The sequence below is a fragment of the Coregonus clupeaformis genome, unplaced genomic scaffold, assembly GCF_020615455.1.
Source record: "Coregonus clupeaformis isolate EN_2021a unplaced genomic scaffold, ASM2061545v1 scaf0433, whole genome shotgun sequence".
Lineage (NCBI taxonomy): Eukaryota > Metazoa > Chordata > Actinopteri > Salmoniformes > Salmonidae > Coregonus > Coregonus clupeaformis.
In genome coordinates, this window is record NW_025533888.1 from 85,515 (window position 1) to 101,389 (window position 15,875).

At 45.8% G+C, this 15,875-nt stretch overlaps 1 protein-coding gene across 1 annotated transcript in view; it reads left to right on the forward strand.

Moving 5' to 3' along the window:
* The first annotated feature begins 200 nt into the window (after positions 1–200).
* LOC121562597 (collagen alpha-2(VI) chain) overlaps positions 201–15,875 on the forward strand; it is a 52,498-nt gene continuing 36,823 nt past the window's right edge. The window contains exons 1-2 of the mRNA XM_045215372.1: positions 201–257; positions 15,046–15,560. Of these exons, the coding sequence (XP_045071307.1) occupies positions 15,359–15,560 (202 nt within the window). The 5' untranslated portion in view covers positions 201–257; positions 15,046–15,358. The remainder of the gene's footprint in view (positions 258–15,045; positions 15,561–15,875) is intronic.

Sequence of the window (15,875 nt, forward strand, 5' to 3'; positions counted from 1 at the left end):
ACGAGGACAGCACAGACTTCACCCCAGCCCAGGTCATGAACTCCTCTCAGCTATGTTCATCACATCCTCCGCCTCCTAGACGGTGGGCCACAGCCCAGACCCGTCAGAACACCCAGATGGAAGATATCTGACCCCAGATTGACCCCCTTTAAGCTCTGTGTGTCTGTGTGTGTGTGTGTGTTTGCAGATACAGTAGGATTATTTGGGCTAGGTTGTCCTCTGGTTTGTCTTAGGTGTGCTTTTGACAATTAATTGGGGTAAGTGTATTTTTAAAGTTTTATGGATTTTCATGATCAAGTTTTGTGAATGTGTTGCAGGCTCTTACACTTCTGCTACTGTTGCTGCCGTCGCATTTAGCAAGTCTTTTCCAGTGTGACTTATCTGTAGTAGTGCTGTGTATACGGAAAGTACTGCAGGTTGATTTAAACTAAACATTGAGGCCATCCATACAAACATGTCTGCACACAAGACTGTAAGTCGCGTAGGATAAAAGGGCCTAGCATAAATAACATGTTGTGGACTTTGATTTTGATGTAGCGCACGTTCAATTAATTGATTAACTACAGCCATTCATTGGCATGCACTTAGGCTCACTTATTGGTCATACAACTTAAAGTTGATTTCCCAGGTATACTGAATGAATTGATCAATCAACAATAATGTGATACTAGAGTGACATAAGTAACTAACCTACTACTCAAGGTAGTGTATATCTCAGTTAGGGCTCCGTTTTTTAAACAGAGGCTACTGCAGAATCAAAAGTATTGAATATTTGTTCTTAGGCGACACAACAAGTCTCTAAATATGTCATAACAATTGTACAGTTATAAAGATTTAAGGTACAGAATCGTTAGCTTTAAGGGTGGTTATTTGTTTGGAGAAATCTCGTTTCCGACACCCACTCATAGATGTGTCCCAAATGTCACCCTATTTCCTATATAGTGCACTACTTTTGACCAGATAGTATACTACTAGTGTACAGTCTAAAACATGTACAGCATAGAAACACATCATTGGTCTAAACTGGAGGGTCTATTAATGCGTCCAAAAAGGCACCCTGTTCCCTAGAGCCCTTTGGGCTCTGGTCTAAAGTAGTGCCCTTTGGGCTCTGGTCTAAAGTAGTGCCCTTTGGGCTCTGGTCTAAAGTAGTGCCCTTTGGGCTCTGGTCTAAAGTAGTGCACTAAGGGCTCTGGTCTAAAGTAGTGCACTAAGGGCTCTGGTCTAAAGTAGTGCACTAAGGGCTCTGGTCTAAAGTAGTGCATTATGGGCTCTGGTCTAAAGTAGTGCACTATGGGCTCTGGTCTAAAGTAGTGCACTATGGGCTCTGGTCTAAAGTAGTGCACTATGGGCTCTGGTCTAAAGTAGTGCACTAAGGGCTCTGGTCTAAAGTAGTGCCCTTTGGGCTCTGGTCTAAAGTAGTGCCCTTTGGGCTCTGGTCTAAAGTAGTGCACTAAGGGCTCTGGTCTAAAGTAGTGCACTAAGGGCTCTGGTCTAAAGTAGTGCACTAAGGGCTCTGGTCTAAAGTAGTGCATTATGGGCTCTGGTCTCAAAGTAGTGACTAAGGGCTCTGGTCTAAAGTAGTGCACTAAGGGCTCTGGTCTAAAGTAGTGCCCTATGGGCTCTGGTCTAAAGTAGTGCACTAAGGGCTCTGGTCTAAAGTAGTGCACTATGGGCTCTGGTCTAAAGTAGTGCACTATGGGCTCTGGTCTAAAGTAGTGCACTAAGGGCTCTGGTCTAAAGTAGTGCACTAAGGGCTCTGGTCTAAAGTAGTGCACTAAGGGCTCTGGTCTAAAGTAGTGCCCTATGGGCTCTGGTCTAAAGTAGTGCACTAAGGGCTCTGGTCTAAAGTAGTGCACTAAGGGCTCTGGTCTAAAGTAGTGCACTAAGGGCTCTGGTCTAAAGTAGTGCACTAAGGGCTCTGGTCTAAAGTAGTGCACTAAGGGCTCTGGTCTAAAGTAGTGCACTAAGGGCTCTGGTCTAAAGTAGTGCACTATGGGCTCTGGTCTAAAGTAGTGCACTAAGGGCTCTGGTCTAAAGTAGTGCACTAAGGGCTCTGGTCTAAAGTAGTGCACTAAGGGCTCTGGTCTAAAGTAGTGCACTAAGGGCTCTGGTCTAAAGTAGTGCACTAAGGGCTCTGGTCTAAAGTAGTGCACTAAGGGCTCTGGTCTAAAGTAGTGCACTAAGGGCTCTGGTCCAAAGTAGTGCACTATGGGCTCTGGTCTAAAGTAGTGCACTAAGGGCTCTGGTCTAAAGTAGTGCACTAAGGGCTCTGGTCTAAAGTAGTGCACTAAGGGCTCTGGTCTAAAGTAGTGCACTAAGGGCTCTGGTCTAAAGTAGTGCACTAAGGGCTCTCTGGTCTAAAGTAGTGCACTAAGGGCTCTGGTCTAAAGTAGTGCACTAAGGGCTCTGGTCTAAAGTAGTGCACTAAGGGCTCTGGTCTAAAGTAGTGCACTAAGGGCTCTGGTCTAAAGTAGTGCACTAAGGGCTCTGGTCTAAAGTAGTGCACTAAGGGCTCTGGTCTAAAGTAGTGCACTATGGGCTCTGGTCTAAAGTAGTGCACTATGGGCTCTGGTCTAAAGTAGTGCACTAAGGGCTCTGGTCTAAAGTAGTGCACTAAGGGCTCTGGTCTAAAGTAGTGCACTAAGGGCTCTGGTCTAAAGTAGTGCACTAAGGGCTCTGGTCTAAAGTAGTGCACTAAGGGCTCTGGTCTAAAGTAGTGCACTAAGGGCTCTGGTCTAAAGTAGTGCCCTATGGGCTCTGGTCTAAAGTAGTGCACTAAGGGCTCTGGTCTAAAGTAGTGCACTATGGGCTCTGGTCTAAAGTAGTGCACTAAGGGCCCTGGTCTAAAGTAGTGCACTAAGGGCTCTCTGGTCTAAAGTAGTGCTCTAAGGGCTCTGGTCTAAAGTAGTGCACTAAGGGCTCCTGGTCTAAAGTAGTGCACTATGGGCTCTGGTCTAAAGTAGTGCACTATGGGCTCTGGTCCAAAGTAGTGCACTATGGGCTCTGGTCCAAAGTAGTGCACTAAGGGCTCTGGTCTAAAGTAGTGCACTAAGGGCTCTGGTCTAAAGTAGTGCACTAAGGGCTCTGGTCTAAAGTAGTGCACTAAGGGCTCTGGTCTAAAGTAGTGCACTATGGGCTCTGGTCTAAAGTAGTGCACTAAGGGCTCTGGTCTAAAGTAGTGCACTAAGGGTCCTGGTCTAAAGTAGTGCACTATGGGCTCTGGTCTAAAGTAGTGCACTATGGGCTCTGGTCTAAAGTAGTGCCCTATGGGCTCTGGTCTAAAGTAGTGCACTAAGGGCTCTGGTCTAAAGTAGTGCACTATGGGCTCTGGTCTAAAGTAGTGCACTATGGGCTCTGGTCTAAAGTAGTGCACTAAGGGCTCTGGTCTAAAGTAGTGCACTATGGGCTCTGGTCTAAAGTAGTGCACTATGGGCTCTGGTCTAAAGTAGTGCACTAAGGGCTCTGGTCTAAAGTAGTGCACTAAGGGCTCTGGTCTAAAGTAGTGCACTAAGGGCTCTGGTCTAAAGTAGTGCACTAAGGGCTCTGGTCTAAAGTAGTGCACTATGGGCTCTGGTCTAAAGTAGTGCACTAAGGGCTCTGGTCTAAAGTAGTGCACTAAGGGCTCTGGTCTAAAGTAGTGCACTAAGGGCTCTGGTCTAAAGTAGTGCACTAAGGGCTCTGGTCTAAAGTAGTGCACTAAGGGCTCTGGTCTAAAGTAGTGCACTAAGGGCTCTGGTCTAAAGTAGTGCACTAAGGGCTCTGGTCTAAAGTAGTGCACTATGGGCTCTGGTCTAAAGTAGTGCACTAAGGGCTCTGGTCTAAAGTAGTGCACTAAGGGTCCTGGTCTAAAGTAGTGCACTATGGGCTCTGGTCTAAAGTAGTGCACTATGGGCTCTGGTCTAAAGTAGTGCCCTATGGGCTCTGGTCTAAAGTAGTGCACTAAGGGCTCTGGTCTAAAGTAGTGCACTATGGGCTCTGGTCTAAAGTAGTGCACTATGGGCTCTGGTCTAAAGTAGTGCCCTATGGGCTCTGGTCTAAAGTAGTGCACTAAGGGCTCTGGTCTAAAGTAGTGCACTAAGGGCTCTGGTCTAAAGTAGTGCACTAAGGGCTCTGGTCTAAAGTAGTGCACTATGGGCTCTGGTCTAAAGTAGTGCATTATGGGCTCTGGTCTAAAGTAGTGCACTATGGGCTCTGGTCTAAAGTAGTGCCCTATGGGCTCTGGTCTAAAGTAGTGCATTATGGGCTCTGGTCTAAAGTAGTGCACTAAGGGCTCTGGTCTAAAGTAGTGCACTAAGGGCCCTGGTCTAAAGTAGTGCATTATGGGCTCTGGTCTAAAGTAGTGCACTAAGGGCCCTGGTCTAAAGTAGTGCATTATGGGCTCTGGTCTAAAGTAGTGCACTAAGGGCTCTGGTCTAAAGTAGTGCACTATGGGCTCTGGTCTAAAGTAGTGCACTAAGGGCTCTGGTCTAAAGTAGTGCACTATGGGCTCTGGTCTAAAGTAGTGCACTATGGGCTCTGGTCTAAAGTAGTGCACTAAGGGCTCTGGTCTAAAGTAGTGCACTAAGGGCTCTGGTCTAAAGTAGTGCACTAAGGGCCCTGGTCTAAAGTAGTGCATTATGGGCTCTGGTCTAAAGTAGTGCACTAAGGGCTCTGGTCTAAAGTAGTGCATTATGGGCTCTGGTCTAAAGTAGTGCACTATGGGCTCTGGTCTAAAGTAGTGCACTATGGGCTCTGGTCTAAAGTAGTGCACTAAGGGCTCTGGTCTAAAGTAGTGCACTAAGGGCTCTGGTCTAAAGTAGTGCACTAAGGGCCCTGGTCTAAAGTAGTGCATTATGGGCTCTGGTCTAAAGTAGTGCACTAAGGGCTCTGGTCTAAAGTAGTGCACTAAGGGCTCTGGTCTAAAGTAGTGCACTAAGGGCTCTGGTCTAAAGTAGTGCACTAAGGGCTCTGGTCTAAAGTAGTGCACTAAGGGCTCTGGTCTAAAGTAGTGCACTAAGGGCTCTGGTCTAAAGTAGTGCACTATGGGCTCTGGTCTAAAGTAGTGCACTATGGGCTCTGGTCTAAAGTAGTGCACTAAGGGCTCTGGTCTAATGTAGTGCACTAAGGGCTCTGGTCTAAAGTAGTGCACTAAGGGCTCTGGTCTAAAGTAGTGCACCAAGGGCTCTGGTCTAAAGTAGTGCACTAAGGGCTCTGGTCTAAAGTAGTGCCCTATGGGCTCTGGTCTAAAGTAGTGCACTAAGGGCTCTGGTCTAAAGTAGTGCACTAAGGGCTCTGGTCTAAAGTAGTGCACTATGGGCTCTGGTCTAAAGTAGTGCACTAAGGGCCCTGGTCTAAAGTAGTGCACTAAGGGCTCTCTGGTCTAAAGTAGTGCACTAAGGGCTCTGGTCTAAAGTAGTGCACTAAGGGCTCTGGTCTAAAGTAGTGCACTATGGGCTCTGGTCTAAAGTAGTGCACTATGGGCTCTGGTCTAAAGTAGTGCACTATGGGCTCTGGTCTAAAGTAGTGCACTAAGGGCTCTGGTCTAAAGTAGTGCACTAAGGGCTCTGGTCTAAAGTAGTGCACTAAGGGCTCTGGTCTAAAGTAGTGCACTAAGGGCTCTGGTCTAAAGTAGTGCACTATGGGCTCTGGTCTAAAGTAGTGCACTAAGGGCTCTGGTCTAAAGTAGTGCACTAAGGGTCCTGGTCTAAAGTAGTGCACTATGGGCTCTGGTCTAAAGTAGTGCACTATGGGCTCTGGTCTAAAGTAGTGCCCTATGGGCTCTGGTCTAAAGTAGTGCACTAAGGGCTCTGGTCTAAAGTAGTGCACTATGGGCTCTGGTCTAAAGTAGTGCACTATGGGCTCTGGTCTAAAGTCAGTGCACTAAGGGCTCTGGTCTAAAGTAGTGCACTATGGGCTCTGGTCTAAAGTAGTGCACTATGGGCTCTGGTCTAAAGTAGTGCACTAAGGGCTCTGGTCTAAAGTAGTGCACTAAGGGCTCTGGTCTAAAGTAGTGCACTAAGGGCTCTGGTCTAAAGTAGTGCACTAAGGGCTCTGGTCTAAAGTAGTGCACTATGGGCTCTGGTCTAAAGTAGTGCACTAAGGGCTCTGGTCTAAAGTAGTGCACTAAGGGCTCTGGTCTAAAGTAGTGCACTAAGGGCTCTGGTCTAAAGTAGTGCACTAAGGGCTCTGGTCTAAAGTAGTGCACTAAGGGCTCTGGTCTAAAGTAGTGCACTAAGGGCTCTGGTCTAAAGTAGTGCACTAAGGGCTCTGGTCTAAAGTAGTGCACTATGGGCTCTGGTCTAAAGTAGTGCACTAAGGGCTCTGGTCTAAAGTAGTGCACTAAGGGTCCTGGTCTAAAGTAGTGCACTATGGGCTCTGGTCTAAAGTAGTGCACTATGGGCTCTGGTCTAAAGTAGTGCCCTATGGGCTCTGGTCTAAAGTAGTGCACTAAGGGCTCTGGTCTAAAGTAGTGCACTATGGGCTCTGGTCTAAAGTAGTGCACTATGGGCTCTGGTCTAAAGTAGTGCCCTATGGGCTCTGGTCTAAAGTAGTGCACTAAGGGCTCTGGTCTAAAGTAGTGCACTAAGGGCTCTGGTCTAAAGTAGTGCACTAAGGGCTCTGGTCTAAAGTAGTGCACTATGGGCTCTGGTCTAAAGTAGTGCATTATGGGCTCTGGTCTAAAGTAGTGCACTATGGGCTCTGGTCTAAAGTAGTGCCCTATGGGCTCTGGTCTAAAGTAGTGCATTATGGGCTCTGGTCTAAAGTAGTGCACTAAGGGCTCTGGTCTAAAGTAGTGCACTAAGGGCCCTGGTCTAAAGTAGTGCATTATGGGCTCTGGTCTAAAGTAGTGCACTAAGGGCCCTGGTCTAAAGTAGTGCATTATGGGCTCTGGTCTAAAGTAGTGCACTAAGGGCTCTGGTCTAAAGTAGTGCACTATGGGCTCTGGTCTAAAGTAGTGCACTAAGGGCTCTGGTCTAAAGTAGTGCACTATGGGCTCTGGTCTAAAGTAGTGCACTATGGGCTCTGGTCTAAAGTAGTGCACTAAGGGCTCTGGTCTAAAGTAGTGCACTAAGGGCTCTGGTCTAAAGTAGTGCACTAAGGGCCCTGGTCTAAAGTAGTGCATTATGGGCTCTGGTCTAAAGTAGTGCACTAAGGGCTCTGGTCTAAAGTAGTGCATTATGGGCTCTGGTCTAAAGTAGTGCACTATGGGCTCTGGTCTAAAGTAGTGCACTATGGGCTCTGGTCTAAAGTAGTGCACTAAGGGCTCTGGTCTAAAGTAGTGCACTAAGGGCTCTGGTCTAAAGTAGTGCACTAAGGGCCCTGGTCTAAAGTAGTGCATTATGGGCTCTGGTCTAAAGTAGTGCACTAAGGGCTCTGGTCTAAAGTAGTGCATTATGGGCTCTGGTCTAAAGTAGTGCACTATGGGCTCTGGTCTAAAGTAATGCACTAAGGGCTCTGGTCTAAAGTAGTGCACTATGGGCTCTGGTCTAAAGTAGTGCACTATGGGCTCTGGTCTAAAGTAGTGCACTATGGGCTCTGGTCTAAAGTAGTGCACTATGGGCTCTGGTCTAAAGTAGTGCATTATGGGCTCTGGTCTAAAGTAGTGCACTATGGGCTCTGGTCTAAAGTAGTGCACTATGGGCTCTGGTCTAAAGTAGTGCACTAAGGGCTCTGGTCTAAAGTAGTGCATTATGGGCTCTGGTCTAAAGTAGTCAATCAATCAATCAATCAATTTTATTTTATATAGCCCTTCTTACATCAGCTAATATCTCGAAGTGCTGTACAGAAACCCAGCCTAAAACCCCAAACAGCTAGTAATGCAGGTGTAGAAGCACGGTGGCTAGGAAAAACTCCCTAGAAAGGCGAAAACCTAGGAAGAAACCTAGAGAGGAACCAGGCTATGAGGGGTGGCCAGTCCTCTTCTGGCTGTGCCGGGTGAAGATTATAACAGAACCATGCCAAGATGTTCAAAAATGTTCATAAGTGACAAGCATGGTCAAATAATAATCAGGAATAAATCTCAGTTGGCTTTTCATAGCCGATCATTAAGAGTTGAAAACAGCAGGTCTGGGACAGGTAGGGGGTTCCATAACCGCAGGCAGAACAGTTGAAACTGGAATAGCAGCAAGGCCAGGCGGACTGGGGACAGCAAGGAGTCACCACGGCCGGTAGTCCCGACGTATGGTCCTAGGGCTCAGGTCTCTCAGTTGGCTTTTCATAGCCGATCATTAAGAGTTGAAAACAGCAGGTCTGGGACAGGTAGGGGTTTCGTAACCGCAGGCAGAACAGTTGAAACTGGAATAGCAGCAAGGCCAGGCGGACTGGGGACAGCAAGGTGTCATCATGCCCGGTAGTCCTGACGTATGGTCCTAGGGCTCAGGTTCTCAGAGAGAAAGAGAGAACGAGAGAATTAGAGAGAGCATACTTAAATTCACACAGGACACTGGATAAGACAGGAGAAGTACTCCAGGTATAACCAACTAACCCCAGCCCCCCGACACATAAACTACTGCAGCATAAATACTGGAGGCTGAGACAGGAGCGGTCCGGAGACACTGTGGCCCCATCCGAAGAAACCCCGGACAGGGCCAAACAGGAAGGATATAACCCCACCCACTCTGCCAAAGCACAGCCCCCGCACCACTAGAGGGATATCCTCAACCACCAACTTACAATCCTGAGACAAGGCAGAGTATAGCCCACAGAGGTCTCCACCACAGCACAAACCAAGGGGGGGCGCCAACCCAGACAGGAAGATCACGTCAGTAACTCAACCCACTCAAGTGACGCACCCCTCCCAGGGACGGCATGAAAGAGCACCAGCAAGCCAGTGACTCAGCCCCTGCAACAGGGTTAGAGGCAGAGAACCCCAGTGGAGAGGGGAACCGGCCCGGCAGAGACAGCAAGGGCTGTTCGTTGCTCCAGAGCCTTTCCGTTCACCTTCACACTCCTGGGCCAGACTACACTCAATCATATGACCTACTGAAGAGATAAGTCTTCAGTAAAGACTTAAAGGTTGAGACCGAGTCTGCGTCTCTCACATGGGTAGGCAGACTGTTCCATAAAAATGGAGATCTATAGGAGAAAGCCCTGCCTCCCGCTGTTTGCTTAGAAATTCTAGGGACAATTAGGAGGCCTGCGTCTTGTGACCGTAGCGTACGTATTGGTATGTACGGCAGGACCAACTCGGAAAGATAGGTAGGAGCAAGCCCATGTAACGCTTTATAGGTTAACAGTAAAACCTTGAAATCAGCCCTTGCCTTAACAGGAAGCCAGTGTAGGGAAGCTAGCACTGGAGTAATATGATCAAATTTCTTGGTTCTAGTCAGGATTCTAGCAGCCGTATTTAGCACTAACTGAAGTTTATTTAGTGCTTTATCCGGTAGCCGGAAAATAGAGCATTGCAGTAGTCTAACCTAGAAGTAACAAATGCATGGATTAATTTTTCTGCATCATTTTTGGACAGAAAATTTCTGATTTTTGCAATGTTACGTAGATGGAAAAAAGCTGTCCTTGAAACAGTCTTGATATGTTCGTCAAAAGAGAGATCAGGGTCAAGAGTAACGCCGAGGTCCTTCACAGTTTTATTTGAGACGACTTTACAACCATCAAGATGAATTGTCAGATTTAACAGAAGATCTCTTTGTTTCTTGGGACCTAGAACAAGCATCTCTGTTTTGTCCGAGTTTAAAAGTAAAAAGTTTTCAGCCATCCACTTCCTTATGTCTGAAACTATGGGCTCTGGTCTAAAGTAGTGCACTAAGGGCCCTGGTCTAAAGTAGTGCATTATGGGCTCTGGTCTAAAGTAGTGCACTAAGGGCTCTGGTCTAAAGTAGTGCACTATGGGCTCTGGTCTAAAGTAGTGCACTAAGGGCTCTGGTCTAAAGTAGTGCACTATGGGCTCTGGTCTAAAGTAGTGCACTATGGGCTCTGGTCTAAAGTAGTGCACTAAGGGCTCTGGTCTAAAGTAGTGCACTAAGGGCTCTGGTCTAAAGTAGTGCACTAAGGGCCCTGGTCTAAAGTAGTGCATTATGGGCTCTGGTCTAAAGTAGTGCACTATGGGCTCTGGTCTAAAGTAGTGCACTAAGGGCTCTGGTCTAAAGTAGTGCACTAAGGGCTCTGGTCTAAAGTAGTGCACTAAGGGCTCTGGTCTAAAGTAGTGCACTATGGGCTCTGGTCTAAAGTAGTGCACTAAGGGCTCTGGTCTAAAGTAGTGCACTAAGGGCTCTGGTCTAAAGTAGTGCACTAAGGGCTCTGGTCTAAAGTAGTGCACTAAGGGCTCTCTGGTCTAAAGTAGTGCACTATGGGCTCTGGTCTAAAGTAGTGCACTAAGGGCTCTGGTCTAAAGTAGTGCACTAAGGGCTCTGGTCTAAAGTAGTGCACTAAGGGCTCTCTGGTCTAAAGTAGTGCACTATGGGCTCTGGTCTAAAGTAGTGCACTAAGGGCTCTGGTCTAAAGTAGTGCATTATGGGCTCTGGTCTAAAGTAGTGCACTAAGGGCCCTGGTCTAAAGTAGTGCACTAAGGGTCCTGGTCTAAAGTAGTGCACTAAGGGCTCTGGTCTAAAGTAGTGCACTATGGGCTCTGGTCTAAAGTAGTGCACTAAGGGTCCTGGTCTAAAGTAGTGCGCTGTGTAGGGAATAGGGTGACATTTGGGACAAAACCATAGCGCCTTCCTGTTTAGCTCTCTGGAGGCAGCTCAGAGAGCAGAGAGCTGACTTAAATAACATCCTGCCATCTCTGTAACCCATTATTTGGATAGTCCCAAACAGATGCTTTGAAGATTGTCCATAGATTTCAACATTTCAACTAACTATCCACTAACCCCAATCTTAACCCTTATCTTAACCCTAATCCTTATCTTAACCCTTATCTTAACCCTACCCTAACCCTAGTAAGCTGTTGCATATCAACAGAGTTACAGCTGATAGTTTGTTGATATTTGGTCATCTGTAACATTGATAACATCTCACGGCTGGGTCATAACATTACTACAACATTAACAACATCTGGATCATAACATTACTACAACATTAACAACATCTGGGCCATAACATTACTACAACATTAACAACATCTGGGTCATAACATTACTACAACATTAACAACATCTGGGCCATAACATTACTACAACATTAACAACATCTGGGCCATAACATTACTACAACATTAACAACATCTGGGCCATAACATTACTACAACATTAACAACATCTGGGCCATAACATTACTACAACATTAACAACATCTGGTCCATAACATTACTACAACATTAACAACATCTGGATCATGACATTACTACAACATTAACAACATCTGGGCCATAACATTACTACAACATTAACAACATCTGGATCATAACATTACTACAACATTAACAACATCTGGGCCATAACATTACTACAACATTACAACATCTGGGCCATAACATTACTACAACATTAACAACATCTGGATCATAACATTACTACAACATTAACAACATCTGGGCCATAACATTACTACAACATTAACAACATCTGGGCCATAACATTACTACAACATTAACAACATCTGGATCATAACATTACTACAACATTAACAACATCTGGATCATAACATTACTACAACATTAACAACATCTGGGCCATAACATTACTACAACATTAACAACATCTGGGCCATAACATTACTACAACATTAACAACATCTGGGCCATAACATTACTACAACATTAACAACATCTGGGCCATAACATTACTACAACATTAACAACATCTGGATCATAACATTACTACAACATTAACAACATCTGGGCCATAACATTACTACAACATTAACAACATCTGGGCCATAACATTACTACAACATTAACAACATCTGGATCATAACATTACTACAACATTAACAACATCTGGGCCATAACATTACTACAACATTAACAATAGGCCTGAGAAAATCAGCGTTTTTTTCACTACTGTCATTAATCTGCATGTCCAGCCCTCATATTTAGCCTCACAATGAAGTGTTTTACTGTGCTCTTTCCAGGACAACCAGGGCTACAAGTAGAACACAAAATAATTTGAAACAGTTACATTCATGAGTTTTATTGACAAATGTCAATAATAAAAACAAGGTCCGCCAAACAAAAACCTGATAATGAATTTATAAGAATGTTGTAAGTACAGAAATTGTTTGCTGAGGGGGAAATTAATATCCAAATAGTCAGTGACAACTGTGTGGAGTTTGGAGACAACAACCATGTGAGCTTATTACAGTATTATCGTCACTATGTCCTGGGATTTCCTATGATCTTCTATGTAGAAGAACCATTACCTTCTAACAACTCTACTGTGGCTTGTGAGCAGCATAGAGCAAAAATGACATGTACGTTTTTGTGAGAGTCTCAGCTTTTCATAGATGGGTCATAATAGTTTGTAGCTCAAACCGTTCTGTCTCTACATACAGCGCATTCAGAAAGTATTCAGAGCCCTTGACTTTTTCCACATTTTGTTACGTTACAGTCTTATTCTAAAATGGATTTTTTTTTAATCCTCATCAATCTATACACAATACCCCATAATGACAAAGCAAAAACAGGTTTTAAGAAATGTTAGCAAATGTATAAAAAAATATGTATCACATTTACATAAGTATTCAGACCCTTTACTCAGTACTTTGTTGAAGCACCTTTGGGCAGCGATTACAGCCTTGAGTCTTCTTGGGTATGACGCTACAAGCTTGGCACACCTGTATTTGGGGAGTTTCTCCCATTCTTCTCTGCAGATCCTCTCAAGCTCAGTCAGGTTGGATGGGGAGCATCGCTGCACAGCTATTTTCAGGTCTCTCCAGAGATGTTAGATCGGGTTCAAGTCCGGGCTCTGGCTGGGCCACTCAAGGACATTCAGAGACTTGTCCCGAAGCCACTCCTGCGTTGTCTTGGCTGTGTGCTTAGGGTCGTTGTCCTGTTGAAAGGTGAACCTTCGCCCCAGTCTGAGGTCCTGAGTGCTCTGGAGCAGGTTTTCATCAAGGATCTCTCTGTACTTTGCTCTGTTAATCTTTCCCTCGATCCTGACTAGTCTCCCAGTCCCTGCCGCTGAAAAACATCCCCACAGCATGATGCTGCCACGACCATGCTTCACTGTAGGGATGGTGCCAGGTTTCCTCCAGATGTGACGCCTGGCATTCAGGCCAAAGAGTTCAATCTTGGTTTGATCAGACCAGAGACATCATTGATATACACAGAGAATAGAGTCGGCCCGAGAATTGAACCCTGTGGCACCCCCATAGAGACTGCCAGAGGTCCAGACAACAGGCCCTCCGATTTGACATATTGAACTCTATCTGAGAAGTAGTAGGTGAACCAGGCGAGGCAGTCATTTGAGAAACCAAGGCTATTTAGTCTGCCAATAAGAATGCGGTGATTGACGGAGTTGATGCCTTGGCCAGGTCGATGAAGACGGCTGCACAGTACTGTCTATTATCAATCGCGGTTATAATATTGTTTAGGACCTTGAGCGTGACTGAGGTGCACCCATGACCAGCTCGGAAACCAGATTGCATAGAGGAGAAGGTACGGTGGGATTCGAAATGGTCGGTGATCTGTTTGTTAACTTTGCTTTCAAATACTTTCGAAAGGCAGGGCAGGATGGATATAGGTCTGTAACAGTTTGGATCTAGAGTGTCACCCCCTTTGAAGAGGGGGATGACCGTGGCAGCTTTCCAATCTCTGGGGATCTCAGACGATACGAAAGAGAGGTTGAACAGGCTAGTAATAGGGGTTGCGACAATTTCGGCGGCTAATTTTAGAAAGAAAGGGTCTAGATTGTCTAGCCCAGCTGATTTGTAGCGGTCCAGATTTTGCAGCTCTTTCAGAACATCAGCTATCTGAATTTGTGTGAAGGAGAAGCGGGGGGGGGGCATGGGCAAGTTGCAGCGGAGGGTGCAGAGCTGGTGGCCGGGGTAGGGGTAGCCAGGTGGAAAGCATGTCCAGCCGTAACAAAATGCTTGTTGAAATTCTCGATTATTGTAGATTTATCAGTAGTGACAGTGTTTCCTAGCCTCAGTGCAGTGGGCAGTTGGGAGGAGGTGCTCTTATTCTCCATGGACTTTACAGTGTCCCAAAACTTTTTGGAGTTAGTGCTACAGGATGCACATTTCTGTTTGAAACAGAGGAACTCTGTAGCTCTGTCAGAGTGACCATCGGGTTCTTGGTCACCTCCCTGACCAAGGCCCTTCTCCCCCGATTGCTCAGTTTGACCGGGCGGCCAACTCTAGGAGAGTCTTGGTGGTTCCAAACTTCTTCCATTTAAGAATGTTTTGGTACCCTTCCCCAGATCTGTGCCTCGACACAATCCTGTCTCGGCGCTCTACAGACAATTCCTTCGACCTCATGGCTTGGTTTTTGCTCTGACATGCACTGTCAACTGTGGGATCTTATATAAACAGGTGTGTGCCTTTCCAAATCATGCCCAATCAACTGAACTTACCACAGGTGGACTCCAATCAAGTTGTAAAAACATCTCAAGGATGACCAATGGAAACAGGATGCACCTGAGCTCAATTTCGAGTCTCATAGCAAAGGGTCTGAATACTTACGTAAATAAGGTATTTCTGTTTTTGATTTTTTTATGAATTTGCAAACATTTCTAATAACCTGTTTTCACTTTGTCATTATGGGGTATTGTGTGTGGACTGATGATGGAAACAATTCATTTAATCCATTTTAAAGTAAGGCTGTAACGCAACAAAATGTGGAAAAAGGGGAAGGGGTCTGAATACTTTCCGCAGGCGCTGTGAGAAGCCCCGACGCTGGAACCCTTGTCTCTAGCTCAGCCCCTGTTAATCAGACAGATGGTTGGTATCTACGGATGGTTGGTATCTACGGATGGTTGGTATCTACGGATGGTTGGTATCTACGGATGGTTGGTATCTACGGATGCAGAAGAAATAGATTACAAACACACAATGTTTAAAAGAGGTTAGAAGTGCAATATGGACTCAAGGAAACGCGTGTGTCATAATATTACTGTAAGATGAACAACATGTCATAATATTACTGACGTTGCTGTCTATTATCTCTTTCTCCAGGGCTCCAGGGCTTTCTCCAGTGCTCCAGGGCTTTCTCCAGTGCTCCAGGGCTTTCTCCAGTGCTCCAGGGCTTTCTCCAGTGCTCCAGGGCTTTCTCCGGGGCTCCAGGGCTTTCTCCAGCGCTCCAGGGCTTTCTCCAGGGCTCCAGGGCTTTCTCCAGCGCTCCAGGGCTTTCTCTGGGGCTCCAGGGCTTTCTCCAGCGCTCCAGGGCTTTCTCCAGTGCTACAGGGCTTTCTCCAGGGCTCCAGGGCTTTCTCCAGTGTTCCAGGGCTTTCTCTGGGGCTCCAGGGCTTTCTCCGGGGCTGGAGGAACCATGAAACATGTGTTTCTGTTTCTGTGCTGCCTCGCAGCAACCCTTTCACAACAACCTGGAAGAATAGACCCACATGAAGATCCCAAACTTCACGAAGGACCAGGACCCCACACTCACACACACACAGAAACCGTCGTTATCACATACAATTGGACACACGTAGATAACCACTCTACACCCAAACCTCCATCCCCCTGTGATCGTAAGTACTTTAAAGCCCTGTCTATGAACTATCCTATCTTAAACTTTGAAGAAATAATTACTTCTCATAAGATACATTAAATCAATGTCTCTTAAAGACAAACTACACTAAAAAACTATATTTTAGTATATTGTGCATTAATCCACTGTTACTACAATCCCAAACAATTGTGCATGTCAGCAGGCAAGTTTTCAAGATAAAGCACTTTCAATAGAGCAAAAATCTTCCTTGATGCATCATATGATACAAAACGCATTTTTATACATTTTTGATAAGTTGATAAGATTTCCAGTGTAGAAGATAAGCATGCAGGAA